At 40.9% G+C, this 16,074-nt stretch overlaps 1 protein-coding gene across 2 annotated transcripts in view; it reads right to left on the reverse strand.

The window, feature by feature from the left end:
- Positions 1 to 841: 841 nt before the first annotated feature.
- The window catches only part of FAT3 (FAT atypical cadherin 3), a 403,937-nt gene continuing 388,704 nt past the window's right edge, over positions 842 to 16,074 (reverse strand). Inside the window, exons 23-28 of one of the 2 annotated variants that reach the window (XM_030449568.1) lie at positions 12,882 to 13,035; positions 10,647 to 11,302; positions 8,403 to 8,516; positions 4,815 to 4,874; positions 2,227 to 2,262; positions 842 to 1,594 (exon numbers count right to left, since the gene is read on the reverse strand). In XM_030449568.1, coding sequence (XP_030305428.1) covers positions 975 to 1,594; positions 2,227 to 2,262; positions 4,815 to 4,874; positions 8,403 to 8,516; positions 10,647 to 11,302; positions 12,882 to 13,035 — 1,640 coding nt within the window. In that variant the 3' untranslated portion in view covers positions 842 to 974. The remainder of the gene's footprint in view (positions 1,595 to 2,226; positions 2,263 to 4,814; positions 4,875 to 8,402; positions 8,517 to 10,646; positions 11,303 to 12,881; positions 13,036 to 16,074) is intronic. The other variant, XM_030449576.1, reaches the window with a different exon arrangement.

Genomic DNA, 16,074 nt, shown 5'->3' on the forward strand with positions numbered 1-16,074 from the left:
TTGCAAATAATTTTACTGCAATAATTGTAGCATAATGACTGCTGTTAAAGAAGTGACTGCACATGCAAAAAAAAATCCAAAAAGTCAGCAGTGCTTTGCAAATAGGTTTCCCAATATTTTCAGATACATGCTCCCATTGCATACAGAAGTCACGACAGGCTGTGCATATGAAGCTGGGGCAAAACTGGGTCACCATTAAGTCAAACTCTGTCATTTCTAGGAGTCCTCATGGGTGAAGTTAGGCACACACATCCAACATCTGATTTTTGGAAAATGGCAAGCAAAGTAGGCTGATTAGGAGTAAAAAACCGACCATATATATGTTTCTTTATATGCACACAAAGTAGAATTAAATGCTATTAACAAACAAATGTATAGATAAATATTTATGGACAAATGACTGGCCACTTGTCTTTAATAGGTCGATTTGTAAATGCTGTTGTTTTCAGCAATCTGACATGTTGTACACAGCAGCCTCAGTGATCAATTGCTTTCACTCTCTCATTGACATAAAATTTCATGCAACAGTGCACCTTGGAATGATCCATACCAGTTCCTTAATACTGTGGGGAGATCGTAACACTGTAACACTTTTAATAATACAATAAAAACAAACAAACAGACAAACAAAATCATTGGGGGAGAAAAAGAAATTATTTAGCAACTACTGTTTCCTCCTGCCCCAAAAGCTGAGTTTTACTCTTGGTAATAAATAGAAGGTACATACTGTCCAGATTGTCTGTAACAAATTTGTGATGTATAATACTGAACGCAAGTGGTCACTTCGTGTCTGCACATACAGTATCATTTCTGAACAAGTTAATAATGGGTTATACTGTATTTTTGCCTTGCCCAATATATATAGATACACCTTCAGCAAAATTTCTTCTCAGTATTTATACTATTAATTGAATCAAATGACAAAAAATAAAAGAAGAAGAGGAAGAAGAAGAAGAACAAGAAGGGAGCTTCCTTTACACTTGTGTCTGATGCTGGGTCTCCACAAATGGAATGTGAACATTTTCTAGGTTGAGTTCCTCCACACTTTCATAGTCACTCATGGCTACTTCAGAGTCATCAAAGCCGCAGCTGGCTGAGACGTCGGAGGAGGAGGCATCTAGAGAGTTGTGCAAGGATAAGGGCATCTTACCTGCACTAATGTTTTCTTTGTTCTGGCTTGGGCCAACAGCAAAAGTACTAAATTCGTTCCCAGTCTGAGACCCTGTGGTGTCTGTCTCGTTGGGGAACTGGTGTGGAGGGAGGTACTGGCTGGGGTGGAAGTGCGGCCGTCGCCTGCAGTCAGGGCTGAGCGTACTCGTCATTGAGACCGGCTGTGAGGGTGGGAGGGTTTCATATTGGTCTGGATAATCCTCTGGAAGAGGAGGGGGTAACTGGTCCTGGCTTAAAAACTCCTCTTCATGAGGGGGAGGGTAGTCGCTGTCAATGTCGTAGCCACCAAGGTAGTAATCTGTTTCCAGCTCCCTGGTACTGCCATGATGAGCTGAGCTTCCGTCTGCCGTCTCAAAGTTGGGCACTTCCTCAATGTCAGACAGGCGAGCCCCTGGCATCCAGTCAGAAGTATCCCAGTGATAGGCTGCAGCAGGAGACAGAAGCACAGCACTCTGTGAGGGTAGGTAGGGCTGCTAAGGAGGGCGGTGTGTAAGGAGGGCATGCACTCCCCTCAGTCCTCACAGCACCTCCAAATCACAGCATGCGCCACAGGCCACCGACACGGGTCAGCCATGCTCTGACCAGAGTGGGAGGGAGGGAGGGAGGGGAATAAATTGTATTATGATGCTAATGCAAACAAGCAAAGAAACAAAACATGGCCACTCTCAGGCATTTTGCTTTTTATAGAATGCTAGTAGGCTGTATTAGCAACTATGAGTCCAAAAAAACCAGAATGACAAAAATCTCTGAAATAATGCTTTTCTCCATTACTTGAAGGAATCTCTTAATGAAGTCAGCATGCTCATGGCATAACATCTAGTCTCCCCTTCCACCTCCAATGACTTTGTTTCAAGAAAGAAAGTGTGCAAGCAAATAATTTAATTGACTGAAAACTGTATCCTGAAATATTCTGGCCATTCTCATGCAGCCTTTAAACCCAAAAGAATTCAAACAAAAGAGAACACGTGAAGCTTTAAAAAAAAAAAAAAAGAACATGTTGGTGTCCTGCCCACCCCTGCCCAGCCCAACAGGCAAAAAGTGTCTCAGAAAAATCACCTCTGTTGTAGTTCTGTCCTTGATCCATAACAGTCACTGTCAGATACAAAGTGAAAAAAACTGGTAACTCGGAGCTTGTTACCAGCATAGTATTACATGTGAAAATACAACACTCTGCATGCATATTTCTAAAGTATGGCTGCTTCAGTGTCATTTTAATAGGAGTTTTAATTGCTCTTTATTTTAGCATACAATACAAGCTTGCCCAGTCAAATGCAGGCATACATACAGAAATTATTATGTTAGGTGTATTATATTCCTTTTCTATCATATCATAATTATCTACCCTCACTGAACAGATATGGATTTACATTAGAGCTGGAATTCTTAATACAAAAAGCGCTATCTGCCATCTCTACAGTTTATAATTGCAAAATACATTTCTCTTGCACTTGTTCACTTTGAAACAGAAAAATAAGAATCTACCATTCTCAGGGCCGGTTCAAACAAATCTGGGCCCACCTGGGCTCAGATACCATGGTGATGGGCACGGTATAAGAACCTGAATAGAATAGAATACAAAGCCATTTAATGGGGCTGTCAGCTACAATGCCCCTCAACCCCACACCCACCTCCCACTTGCACTGCCATGCTAGCTGGTGGCGAGGGAGGCATTCCAGTATGGAGAGGGTGCAGGGGTGGGGGAAAGAGCAAGGAAAGAGGTTTTATGTGAGACAAGAGCGAGGAATAAGCTGCAGCGTTTTCTAGATGAGATGCTCTTGCTCAGCCACATGTTATTTGGCTTCATGCAGGAAGTTTCTGGGCAAGGTCTCTGGGCTGTACTGCTGGGGGAGGTTTGGCCAGATAAATAGACCTTTATGGTATTACAGTACTTAACTTCTGTGGCTCAGCTACAGATGAGGAAAGAGGACCCCTCTCGCTCTTGCTTATCACCACATGGTCTACATGGTGATGGTGATTTCATCCTTAGCTCATTATCCAGACAGTAACTTTCTACCTACTATGTGTTAGTCTGAAGTGAGGAGGGTTGGAGCTACTGCAGATTTAGCAGCAGTGTCTGAACCGGCCCTAACCACTCTTCTCCTTCTTCACTTCTTTTCTGTAAAGCAGATTTCCTGTCTTTCATTCAGTATAATGACATTGCACCTGAGATCCATCGGGTCCCTCTGAGCTGTGTGGTTTCAGGATCCAGGAGAACATCACTAATTCTCTGATTTGCACAGTCCCCAGTGGGTTCCTGGGGAAGGAGCCCTGTCCTCCTGTGGCTCCAGGCAGAGATTCTGCCCAGCAGGCACAGGGAGCTCTGGTGCAGCCAATACCTCACTGCTGCCACCAGTTCAGTGGCAGAGCATGCAAGGTTCATCAGTCTCACAAGAGGAACTGGGCAAAGCCTTTCCTGTGACAACCCTTGGGCACTGCTGCCAGACTGGCTTTTTCTGATCTGCAAAGCACGGTGGAGAGCCAATGTGTTTGCTTAAAATTCCCTTTAGGAAGTCAAGGACATTTATGGTGTCTGTGCTTTCTTTTCAGCACAATTTTCCTATTTCTTAAACGGGACTTTTTTTGAGTTAACCTTGGCTAATTAATTTTACTTGACAGCCTGAAGAATGGCACTCTTACAATTCAGGAAATCAGCAAGTATACTATAGACAAGGATTCAAGTGCCATCACTAGCAAGGAGTAGAAGAGCTTCTCAAAACTAGCATGACACTGGCTCAAGAAAAAAAAAAAAATCAGTCATTTCACAAAAAGAATTTACTTTTCTAATCTGTCAATATTATCCAAATTGGATTACCTAAAGTCTGCAAAACTCATTTTAAATTTTCTGAAGACAGATGCAATTTTGGACTTGTGGATAATCTGAGTTGATTGTCGATACTCACGCAATAATAAGACAAATGTTGTATAAATAAATAAAATTAATGTTATCTTTAATACATCACATCTCCTCAGTGCTTTACAGAAGAGGGAAACAGTGATATTCCTGCCCTAGAGGTAGGGAAACCAGTTCATTTGTAACATGATGTGCCTATAGTTATCCAGGAGGTCAGTGGCAGAGATGAGTTTTGGGTCCTTGGACCCAACAGCCATGCTCTATTCAACAGTCAGATCAACCCCAGGGGGAAAGGCAGCTGTAGGGAGGTTGCCTTGCTACTTGGCACCCATGGAGTTGTATCTACATATCTTCTGTTTGTCACTGTGTTATCGGGAGAAACCATCCACCTGCCCCCCCACTACACTGCTCCTCTCCACATGGTCCTGTTGGACTTTACAGCCTTCCTGTATCTTCTTCTCTTTCCCAGCCTCTTCTGCTGGAATAATCTTAACCATTTGGCTACATTATTAACCTAATGCTATCCTCTCTGAAGGTAATGGGAATAAGCAAGCAAAAACATTGACTTGAAGAGAAGAGAATGATGACCTTTTCTACCACCTCCAATCACCCACAGATATTTTGTGGTACATCCCTCAGGTGTTTTTGTGTTTGCTGGTGAACATGCTGATCTGCAAATCCCCATCCCTGCCACCATTTTGCTGGTCAGTGTGGGTTAGTGAGGTTCTGCTGGAATGTTTCACAATGAAAAGAGGAAGCATTGTTGCATAACAAGAAAAAAAAATTCAAATACCTTCGTTTTCTATAGTGTCAACTACATTGTTGACAAGCTGTATGACAGTCACTATGGAAGCTTGCAGAGGAGGGAAAGCAGAAAATAAAGGGAGGGAAGGACAGCTTCAGGTTAGTATTTAAAACACACATCGTATGTTACCACAATAAATTCTCTCAAACAGACAGAACTGACATTGAAAAAAAAATAAAGGCTGCAGGCCAATGTATGATTTATGCAGTGGGTTGCAGGACATTTCATTTCAGATAATCCCATATATTTTCAGGGTGGTAATAAATTCCCAACCAGCATTTCCAGAAAGGCACATGATGTGTATCACCTCATAAATTCAAGCAGACTGGCCAGCTGATTCAATTAAACAAAGTAGTATCTTGTCTACCTGACACTAATTCCTAATTCATTCTTTCTTTAAGGTCTCCAGACACAGTGCCATGGGCTCCAAGGGATCATTATCTTTTATACCATCACACTATCTGAAATGGTGCTAAGCTCAGTCTATTTCCTAAAAGGAATATTTTACTTATTTACTGGTTGTGCTGTGCCATGTAATACCTCTGGGATGTTACGCAGGACTGCTGTAATTAGGAAGACACTTTCAAGCAGGTTTGGTTTGAATTTTGAGCTATGTTTGACAGAATGTTTTCACAAATGCTTTGTGTGCTCCTGGCAGCTGTTTTACCAAAACTTACTTTTCCTTTGAAATAATTAATATGGTTTTAATTGTTAAACAATTCAGTTTAACATGCAGTCAAGCAGGCCTACAATGTGTGGTCCCCTAGGTGACCTATTGTGGACCAACTAAAACCCTTGCCTTTGAGGACCTGAAATAAAACCCACCAAAACCAGAGAGAAAGCTCTAGCTCAGTGGGTACTGCATCTGCCCCTTGTCCTTTGTTTCGAATGATGGGAAAGCCAGTTGTTTTGGAGCAGGCTAAGAAGGGGACCAGAAATGTTGGGCAAGAAATACTTTTTTGTTTCACACAGTCAATGGACTTAAAGGTCACAAGAAACATGTTAACAGTAGTAGTGCCATTCAAATGTATGTTGAATATTGACATCTTTGTTAAGTTTTGGGCATGTGATCAAGGATCTCATAAAATTTCTTCAGTTCTTGTGAAAGCTTGGCAAAAAAGCCTTGATAAATCAAATAAACTACGCTCTGTGTCTACACTGACCATGTTAATGCCATCAACAGCACAGGTAATTGTGCATGAGAGGCTTTTATTGCCTTATGCATAATGAAGATTACTGAAAAATAAGTGATTCCATCTAATCAGCAGCTGAGTGGCCAGACAAGAGCTATGAGGCAGCTATAAACTGTATGTGGAGGACAACTGGGAGTGAAAAACAGAAGGTCAAAACTCAGGACCAGTGTGGTCTTCATTGCAGCTAAAGGTTGACTCTGCTGGGAGCTGAGCAGCGCATGCTCAGGCAAGGGAGGGAAACTTCTGCCCTGGTAGCTGAGCACAAGAGATTACCTAAACCCAGCATTGGTCATAGGGTAAAAATTGGTGTCTTCAACAGCAGCTCCTTCGACTTCCCTCTCTGAAAGCCAGTCTGTAGTGACAGTCTGGGCTGTAGTGAAACAGCAACAAAAAAATTCATTTTTGCCATGTCCCTCCATTCAAAATAGCTTAGAATGGAAACATGTAATTTGTCTTTCAGGTGACATTAAAATGTCATTGCTACGAGTGGGAAACTTTTTAAAAAATTTATGGCTAATAGTTTTTATTTATTTATTTTGAGCAGAAAAATACAAGTAGACTCAAAATCTTTTACATGGTGAGACAATCTCTATTTGACCCAGCAAGAGTAAGCTCCAGGCACTGTGGAGAGGGTGAGCAGAGGCTGCTGAAGGGTTTCTCTGGTGCAAAACAGGTTTCCCCTGTTGGAAGCAATTAACCAGTTTCACAAGACAGCCTCACACAGCAACGTGACACAAACCTGTCCCTGCTGCTAGCCATGAGGACACCAGCAGCAGTGCTCTCAGCTTTGGAGGAAGGAGGGTTGTCCCGTGTCCCCAAAAAGCAGGGATGCTGGACTGCATTTGTTGTGATTTCTGCAAACTTTTAACCTTTGCAGGGATGTGTAGCACATAGAACAAAAAAGACAGAAAGAGGAAGGATTTATGCCTTCCAGAGGAATATCTGATAGTCCTTATGTTCATGTATGTGAGCACGTGTATGCTAACTTATGCTTGTATTGATACTTAAGGCTCTTTCACTTCAACCCTTCCCTCCTCCTGCAAAACCCAGAACATATGTTCTTGCATTGACCTTGCAAAATGACTCAGATGATATAAGGTTTTTCTCTCATTCTCCTTGAAGATACAGATTTGCTTAGAATTTTAGAATTGTTATCACTAAAGGCCATATTTTAATTGCAGTTTCACAAAAAAGGGTTGGACACAGAAGGTCCAATCCAGCTTCAGTGGGTATCATGTCACTGATTTAAGTGGGGGCAGGATCAGATGCTTCTTAAAAAGCCTAATTAGAATGTGGGAGATATAAAAAGTAAGCACATACACTAAATGGCCTCCTGGATAATTACTCTAGAGGTAATTACAATATAAATATCTATTAATAAAATAATAATTCCAATAATTCTTCTAAAAAACATGAAAGTGTTGGTTTGGGTTTTTTTGGGGGGGGGTGAGATGCAGGGGTGGAAAAGCACTGAGAAGCTTGACAAAAGTACTTATGATGCTTCAGACAAAGCTGAACCAAAGGACCTGCAAGTGCACTTCTCTTTAAGTGCTTTTTTCAACATTTAGGAGTACCTAGGTAAGAGCTGCATGACATGACTGAGGAACTGGGTCTCCAGACAGTTCATTCGCTGGTGGCTGAGGAAACAAAGTGCAGTTTTTCTGTGCTAATCTTTTTCTGTGTATCTAAATGAGGCTTCTCTGACATCCATCATCCCTCACTGGCAGAAACATCTTGCCTCTTCTCAGACCCACAGCTCAACATACATGGGCCATAAAACAAGGGTTTGGTCTGACATTGCTGGCCTCTTTCAGGCTTGTATGGATCTGCCCACGTCACTGAGATAATGATGTAGGACACAAGAGCAAGCAATGCCCATGCACCAAGCAAGGATTCAGTGGTGTTCTGTTGTTTGCTGAGCTGTGATTGCCAGGGAGAGGCCAAGCCACCAGAGACTGACTCATCTGCTCATTGTTGCTGCTGAGCACCAGTGGAGTTCTGTTGGCACCATGAATGAAGCCTGGCAAACATCACAGAAATTACATTAATTTGACTGATGAAACATGAAAGTCATCCTCTTCCAAAAGGGAAAATGATAGAAACTTGAGTTTCCATTGTACCTCTAAGTTATAGTTATATAATCTTGGCAATGTGGCTCTGCTATGTCATACCTCTACTTCACTGTAAAGCTCCAAGCATAAAGATTTTAATTAATTTCCTGCAATTTAAAAAATGGACCCCAAGTGAGGATTAGGACCCAGGACTTTCTGACTTCTAGCATCATTGAAGGGTTTCTAGACACCAACGAAATATTTTAATGATATTAGAAAAACAGTTAAGTAGTTTTGTCCATAGTATAATAAAGACAAAAAACATTTCTTACCATTATCATCACCAGAATCAGACTGGAAAGAGCTGAGGGACTGTACTTCAGAGTTGCTGCCTTTGTTACTTCCTGAAAAACAGGTCACTTCCTCAGCGTCATCAACCCCTTTACCTTCATTGACAGCAAAAACAAAGCAAAATGGTACTCTCTAGGTATACATACTTATCTATTTATACCACAGAGTCAATTAAAGTCTGTCCAGAAGTAACCTTGCGGGGTTTTGGTTTTGGTTTTTTTTTTCAGAATACAACTATTTGCTTCAGAGAGAGGAAAAGACCTACTAGTCAAGAAGGCAGCCAATGAAGATACTTTTGGATTCTCTGAATCCCAAAGAGTCTGTCAAGTGGCTGACACCACTGTAATCAAGGAAGAAATGTCTGTATCCAGGATTGCCTTTTTAGATTCCATGTAGTCTCAGCAGCATGGAAAATGACTTTTAAAATGTGGTATAAACATTTGTACATGAGATTACAGCTCCATTTATCTTTACTTCTCATTTTCTATTTTGAGAGCCCCATAAAGGCTCATTCAGTGCTCAATAAAGCTATTGTGCATCTCTTTATTTGTATCAGTAGCCCTTGGATCAGATTTCAATGGCTCTACCACTTATGTATAAGATTATACTCAATATGCATCGCTTTTCATCAGGAACATTCAGTCTGGACAGCTCTTCTACAGTTCAGAATGGTAACTGCAGGCTATGGTATAAATTCTCATGTAATTAAACTCACATGAATAAACAAGTTCAACTACATATTATGTGAGTGATAATAAGGAATATGAAAACTTATACCCTATAATAAGCATTAATTTCCAATGAGCAAGCTCAGGTGCTGCAAAAATGTAAGTCCAGGTCCCTACTCACTAGCTGTAGATATTTCTACCCAGCACAGGGCATCTCCAAACAGCAGTGGCTGATTTGCTCCTGCAGGGTAAGGTAGGGTAAGCAGGGTATGTAGCATACAGAGTGAGTGCTGCAGGAATGAAGCTGCACTGCTTCCCACTCCTTGCCAGCTGAGGTCCCTCTCTGTGGCATGGCCTCCTGCTGTGGAGAAATTCATACAGGGACCAGAAGTGTCTGCTGCAGAAACACCCAGGAGAGTACAGAACAGAGCATGTATGGGGGCTGGTGCTTTCAATCAGCAAAATTATGTTAAATTGTTAAAAAGGTCAGCCATAGCACAACTGTGAAATACTCCCCAAAGATGTGAAAGCTTATTCCTGTTTTTCACTAGAAGAGCTTGGCCAATGTGTTGCCTTAGACAAAAATCTGTCAGAGCACAGATATGAGGCAGTGCTGAATTCCTCTCTTTATTCTTTAGTTCCTGTTGCCTAAATCTAAGAAAGTTCATTGATAATGTAGTTTTATTAGATAGTTTTGGTTACAGCTGGGTTGCAAAGGGGTTGATGGTGCATTAAGAAAAACTACTAAAAAGAGAAAATATCATAACCCAACCCCTACTCCCTGTATGCTAAAGCTCCCAGTCCATATGCCATATTCTGACTCATGAGGATAGACCATAGGGCCACAACTCTGTCCCAGCAAACTGGTATTTCCTTCTATGACATAGTATGTGAGTTTCTGGTATCTCCAGCAACTTCTTCAGGAATGGAGGGGGCACTGTGTTATCAGATGAGAAACCATCAGAGAACAAACAGGGTAATAATAATGGCGATGAGAAATTTTGTGATCACTCTGATACTGCATGTAGATGGGAAAGCAATGGAGTGAAAAGGTGATCCTATAAGCAGTGCATGATTTTCTTCTTCATTTCACGCACACTGGAAGTTGAGAATATTAGCTCATTTTTTGCCATTGCCAAACAGAATTGTTTCATGCAGGAGGTTTCAACATTTTTAATTCCCTTGGGAGAAAATCTGCCCAAACCTATCAGGATTTCTTTTTGCGAATTCTGCCCCAAATTCTTTTTTTTTTCCAATAGTAAGATGATTGCATTGTATCACTTGAAAAACTAATGCTCAAAGCACTTGCTCATATGTGCTTTCTGAACAATGAAATAAAAGTGTTTAGTCATACTTAATGCATAGAAGCAGAAGTCTTGTACTCCTACTGTTAATTATATCCTTTCAGAATTTAACCAAATCACTTCTTGGAGAAACATAACAATTTGAAGTTTATGAGGAGCATTAAGACTACATGTGCCACTGTACCTGCTGTACCCTGAAGGCAACCTGTACCAGTGGCAGGGAACATTAAGAGCAGAAAGCAGCAATACTTACTTTCCATCCCAGCATCCCACGTGCTCTTCCTGATGGAGTCACAATCGGAGCGACAAGGAGACACAGTGGGCAAGTTTGGAGCTACACTGCAAACCACCACCCCCCGCCTGGCCGTCAGTATTCGAGGGGACTCGGGATGAAATGTTGTCATCTCCTGGTGTTCCACACCAAGCCCATCAACTATCTTGTCCAGGTTATTCCTTGAGTCACTCTGGAAGCATGGGGTGTAGGCCATGGGTCTCACAGGGACCTGTGGAGGCCCGACCTCCTGGTAGATATTTCTGCTGTCTCCGCTGTTCCTGATATTCTTGAACTGGATCCCGTTGCTCTTGTTGAGCAGGGCAGCAGTGGCAGGATCCTGTACCAGAGTGATGTTGTTGCGGGAATAGTTCTTCCTGAAAACTTTCTTGCGAAAAATGATAAAGAGGATGACCAACAGGAATATGACAAAGAGGACCACAGCTATTCCTATCAGCTCCTCCTTGCCGACGTAGGAATGCCCAGCTTGTATATTGGGAACAACCACGGGGCGAAGACCACAGTATTGCCCCACGTAGCCAGGGGTGCAGTTACACAGAAACGAGCCAAATATGTTGACACAGGAGCCACCATTTTCACATTCTTCCCTTTCGCACTCGTTGATGTCTTCTTCACACCTTGAAAAAAAGAAACAGAGCTTGGGGAATGCCTAGCAAACAGCCCAGCTTGTACATCATGACTTATATTGACAAAGTGGTACTGTTACAGTTAACACCTTCCTGGTGCTTGGCAAATGATGTTATTATTATCGTCATGCATTTAAGGGTATTTCTTTTTTTCTACAACTATTGCATGACTTTTTAAGACAAGAACATAGAAACATCAAGAAGGAAATAGGAGTTTAAAGCATCTAATAGAAAGAGGCTCCATGACCCTAATGAGGTTCAGTTAATGTATTAGAGAATCTCAACCTTTTAATATTTGTTTTAGACCATCCCAAGAGACTCAATACAACATATTAGAAGGATTCAAGGAGAAAAAAATATGAGGAAAAAATACAGTAAAAAGAATTAGAGTATAATTTAAGAGAAGAGGATGATATACTGACTGTGTAAAATTATTTAGGGCTGGGGACAAACAGCAAATATTAGAGAAGCAGGGGAAAAAAAGAACAGAAATCTTAGTAAAAGAACTGGAAAGAAGAAGAGATGATTTTTAAAAGGCAGAACAAGAAGTATGAACAATAGACAAACTGGAGCACTGCTTCCAGTTCTGGAGCCTCTTTTACAGGAGAGATATGGATGTGCTGGACTGTGTCCAGAGAAAGTCCAGGAGGATGATCAGAGGGCTGGAGCACCTCTCCTGTGAAAACAGACTGAGAGAGTTGGGGTTATTCAGTCTGGAGAGGAGAAGGTTCTGAGGAGACCTTACTGTAGCTTTCCAGTATCTGAAGGGGCCTACAAAAAAGCTGGTGAGGGACTTTTTAGGATGTCAGGTGGTGATATGACTAGAGGTAATGGATTCAAACTAGAGGAGGGTAGATTTAGGCTGGAAGTTTGGAAGAGGTTCTTCACCATGAGGATAGTGAGACACTGGAACAGGTTGTCCAGAGATGTGGTGGATGCCCCATCCCTTGAAGTTTTTAAGGCCAGGCTGGACAGGACTCTGAGCAAACTGATCTAGTGAGAGGTGTCCCTGCACATGGCAGGGGGGTTTGGGACTAGATGATCTTACAGTTCCCTTCCAACCCTGAAAATTCTATGATTCTATGATAATGAGGAAAAAGTATGTTGTTGGGAACATCAGGGGATTTTCTCTTTCTGCACCAAATTTATGATCAAGGCTGGGATTTTAAGAAATTAATAAAGCAAGTTATATGCAGCAGGCTTTTATATCAGGGCTAAGGTGACGAAATAATTGATTCACTTTCCAAAAAAAGATTATACAGTGCCTTCCATGGGCTTCATGAGATTGCTTAAAAAGCCTCTAACACTTAGATGTGCATATCTCAGTGAAAATTGTCTGGAGATACCATCCTGAAATAATAATTTAGGAGGCCAAGTTCATAAAAGCATTTCTGAACATGCGAACTTCATGAATTTCTCAGTTGCCATTAGCTTAGTCTTGAAATAAGCACTAAGTTTCGGGTTAGGTTTTTTTGCTGGGTAAATTATAGATTTTGGATACAGATTTTGATAAATCCTGCCACTGCTGAATTGAAAAGCTCCTGTTGCCCACCTGGAGAAGGTCACTTACGTTACTCCTGTCAGGCCATTTCTGCAGCTGCAGATGAAAGCGTTGCCGATGGGATCACACGAGCCTCCATTCCGGCAGGGATTCGGGAAGCAGGCTGTGATCTCTGACTCACAATTCCTTCCCGTAAACTGAGAGAGGCAATTGCACTGGTAGCCTGGGAGGTGAAGGACACAGAGAAATAAATCAGAGGCTTACCACTGTATCTGTCTAGAAGCAAGGGGATCCATTTGGTGTCTTTGCTCCAAAAAATGTAATGAACTATAGGGGAGAGGGATGTTCATACTCATCCTTTGCCTAAAAGAAAGCTGAGGTAGGGCTTTTTACATAGGTATGTGGTCAGAGGACAAGGGGCATTGGTTTAAAAATTGAAGAGGGGAGATTTACATTAGACATTACGAAAAAATTCTTTCCTGTGAGCGTGGTGACATTGGAACACGTTGCCTTATGAAGCTGTGGCTGCCCCCTCCTTGGAAGGGTTGAAAACCAGGTTAAACGGGGCCTTGAGCAACCTGATCTAGTGAAAGGTGCCCCTGCCCATGCAGTGGGGTTGGAACTAGATGATCTTTAAGATCACTTCCAACTCCAGCCATTCTACTATTCTATGATTCTGGTATGTCTGTGTGATCCACACTAATGTCATTGAGAGTTTGTTTATCTGGAATGTCTCAGAAATCAGAGCTTATACCCACAACTAGGGATCAAAGGAAGTGCTGTGGGCCAGACCATCCTGATTGTCACGTTTCAGAGAAGAATAAATGTAAGCCATGCACAACTTTGGATACAAGAAATACTCTAGGTGCAGAATGCCTTTCCCAGCATCTTTGAAAATAAAGATCATACTGCTGATAGCAGCAGCCCACACTCCATTTGGGGCTTCACAGAAGAATAAATACATGAGCTGAGAGCTTTTCCATATCTGCCTTTTACAAGGATGACACAGTAGGGATGTGACAGTAATAAAACACTTGATAGTGATAATTAGCACTTTCATAAAGCGCAACATCTGGGCATGAGCTATAAACTTCCTAACACCAGCTGACCAGGGCAAGATCAGCTCGAATCAGAGTTGGATATGTTTAATGTGTGCTATTTAAAGACTGATTAATCACTGGCTGCAATACATCAGACAAAACTCCATGAAAGCATAGGGGGACCCTGTTGGGTATCTAAGTCCTGCTTCCATACTTCTTGCCAACAGATGAGCAACATCAGAATTAAAAAAAAAACAGTTCTCATACCCATCGGTTCACTCTGTCAGGCAACAAATGACAAATCACTTTTTACCCCCTCTCCCGTTTTCTTATGTCATAATGCCATTTATAAAACTTTATTTAAGGTCACAAAGAAATCCAGGGAGGTGGTGAGTCAATTCATATTGTGAACTGGAATTTGAAATCTGAGTGCCTTTTCCCTTGGGAAGAGCAAGGAACACATAGGTTATGAAAGCCATGATGATGGCTAAGGCAGTCCTTGGAATGGGAAGACTGGTAGATCAGAGTTGTTGAACTAGCAAAATTTTCCTGGACAGCTGTAAAAAACTTTGACTGTTTTTTTTAAAAAAAGGCTACTTACAAAATCCAAATGTCCTAAACAGATGCAGAGGCAAGGTTCAGCTCTAGTTATGGGGTTCACATAGTTACTGAATACAGCCTATTTACTGGAACAAGGAACCTTCCTGACATTAATGCTGCTGGAGCTAGAGCTGAAATGGTTGAGTGCAACTCAATTCCATGTCAAAATTATTGGACATAAAGCTGAGGTAGCTGAAATATCGTCCCTCAGTGGTGAGCTTTTCAAACATTTTAAAAAAACTTTCTTTATCTATACGTCTGAAAAAAATATATCAATTTTAAAAGCCATCATTCTGGGAAACAAGGCAGAAATTTCCAGCACAGTTACAAGGAAAACAATTTTAGGGAAACAATATGGAAAAGCCAGTGGGAGCACGAAGCAAAAGCAGTTCTGCAATAAGAATCCCCCATCTTTTACATTCTATATAGTTCAATATGCCTTGTTCAGTTACTTTAATTGAATTCTTTCATGAGGACAGGCTTTAGAAAAGATACTTGGAACCAGACTTGCTGGTTTATTCAGTCAAGAGTCCAACCCTATGTAACTGAAGTAAAGGAAATAGATACTCAAATATCATGCTGTTTCATTGTTCTGCTACAAGAAGGGAGACAGAAGCTCTGCTGTGTTCAAAGTTGCAAAGTTTAGAAGAGAAGTGATTCCACTTTGGGGATTCCTAGAAAGGGACATATTTGGTCAGTACCAGCAAGACAGGATTATTTTTTGGTGGTTTATATGTATCTTTCTTGCACAGTCTGAACAACTTTCAGGGCCTGAAGAGATCTGGGGCTGAAGAAAAGTAGAACTCTGACTGCACCAGGCATTGCATTTTGATGCCATCCCTGTGAAAGATTAACTGTTAGCTGACAAAGTAGCTGATCTAAAAATATTGTGGGTAGAAATCACAGCATGAATAAATAAGGCTCTTTCAGAGCTTCATTTTATGACTGAACAGTGACATCTATAGTTCAGAAATTTGCAGCAAAGTTTTATATATTTTATGGTCTCAATGGGTTTAAGTGAAATGTTCCATTAAAATATAAAAGATTTTGTTCATAAACAAATCTATTGCCTTATGAAATAGAATAATAGATATGCTAACTGATATTTTAAAACTATATAACTTTAAATTTACTTAAAAAAAGAACTTTTGGAATTGAAGTTGCTATTTGCCAATCATTGTAAGAGAAAGCCTTTGAATCACTTTCTTTTCACATCTTTAGATTATTTCAGTTGATTAAGTTCTAGGTTCTCAGTCTGTAATATTCTGTTGCATATATACACTGCAGAAATATTAAAAAAAATATTGATCAAGTTAAAAAGAGAACCCTCTGCCATTAAGCATAAAAGGAATATAGATTTATTAATTATTATTGTTTCTTATTGTTAATATTAAAGATGCACTAACTTTAGTTAACATTTGATATTAAGAGAAATTGACAGAGACTGTTCCAGATGGGTCAGAGCTCTATTGGGCAATGTATGAACACGACCAAAATGAAAAATGTGCTTTTGTAAGTCCACGTTTTCTGATTGAATTTGAGTTAATGATGGTGGAACACAGCTATTAGAAGATTTAAGTATTCAATATAGATTCTAAGTCTAGGGCTCAAAGTTAGAAATC

The sequence above is a fragment of the Calypte anna genome, chromosome 1, assembly GCF_003957555.1.
Source record: "Calypte anna isolate BGI_N300 chromosome 1, bCalAnn1_v1.p, whole genome shotgun sequence".
Lineage (NCBI taxonomy): Eukaryota > Metazoa > Chordata > Aves > Apodiformes > Trochilidae > Calypte > Calypte anna.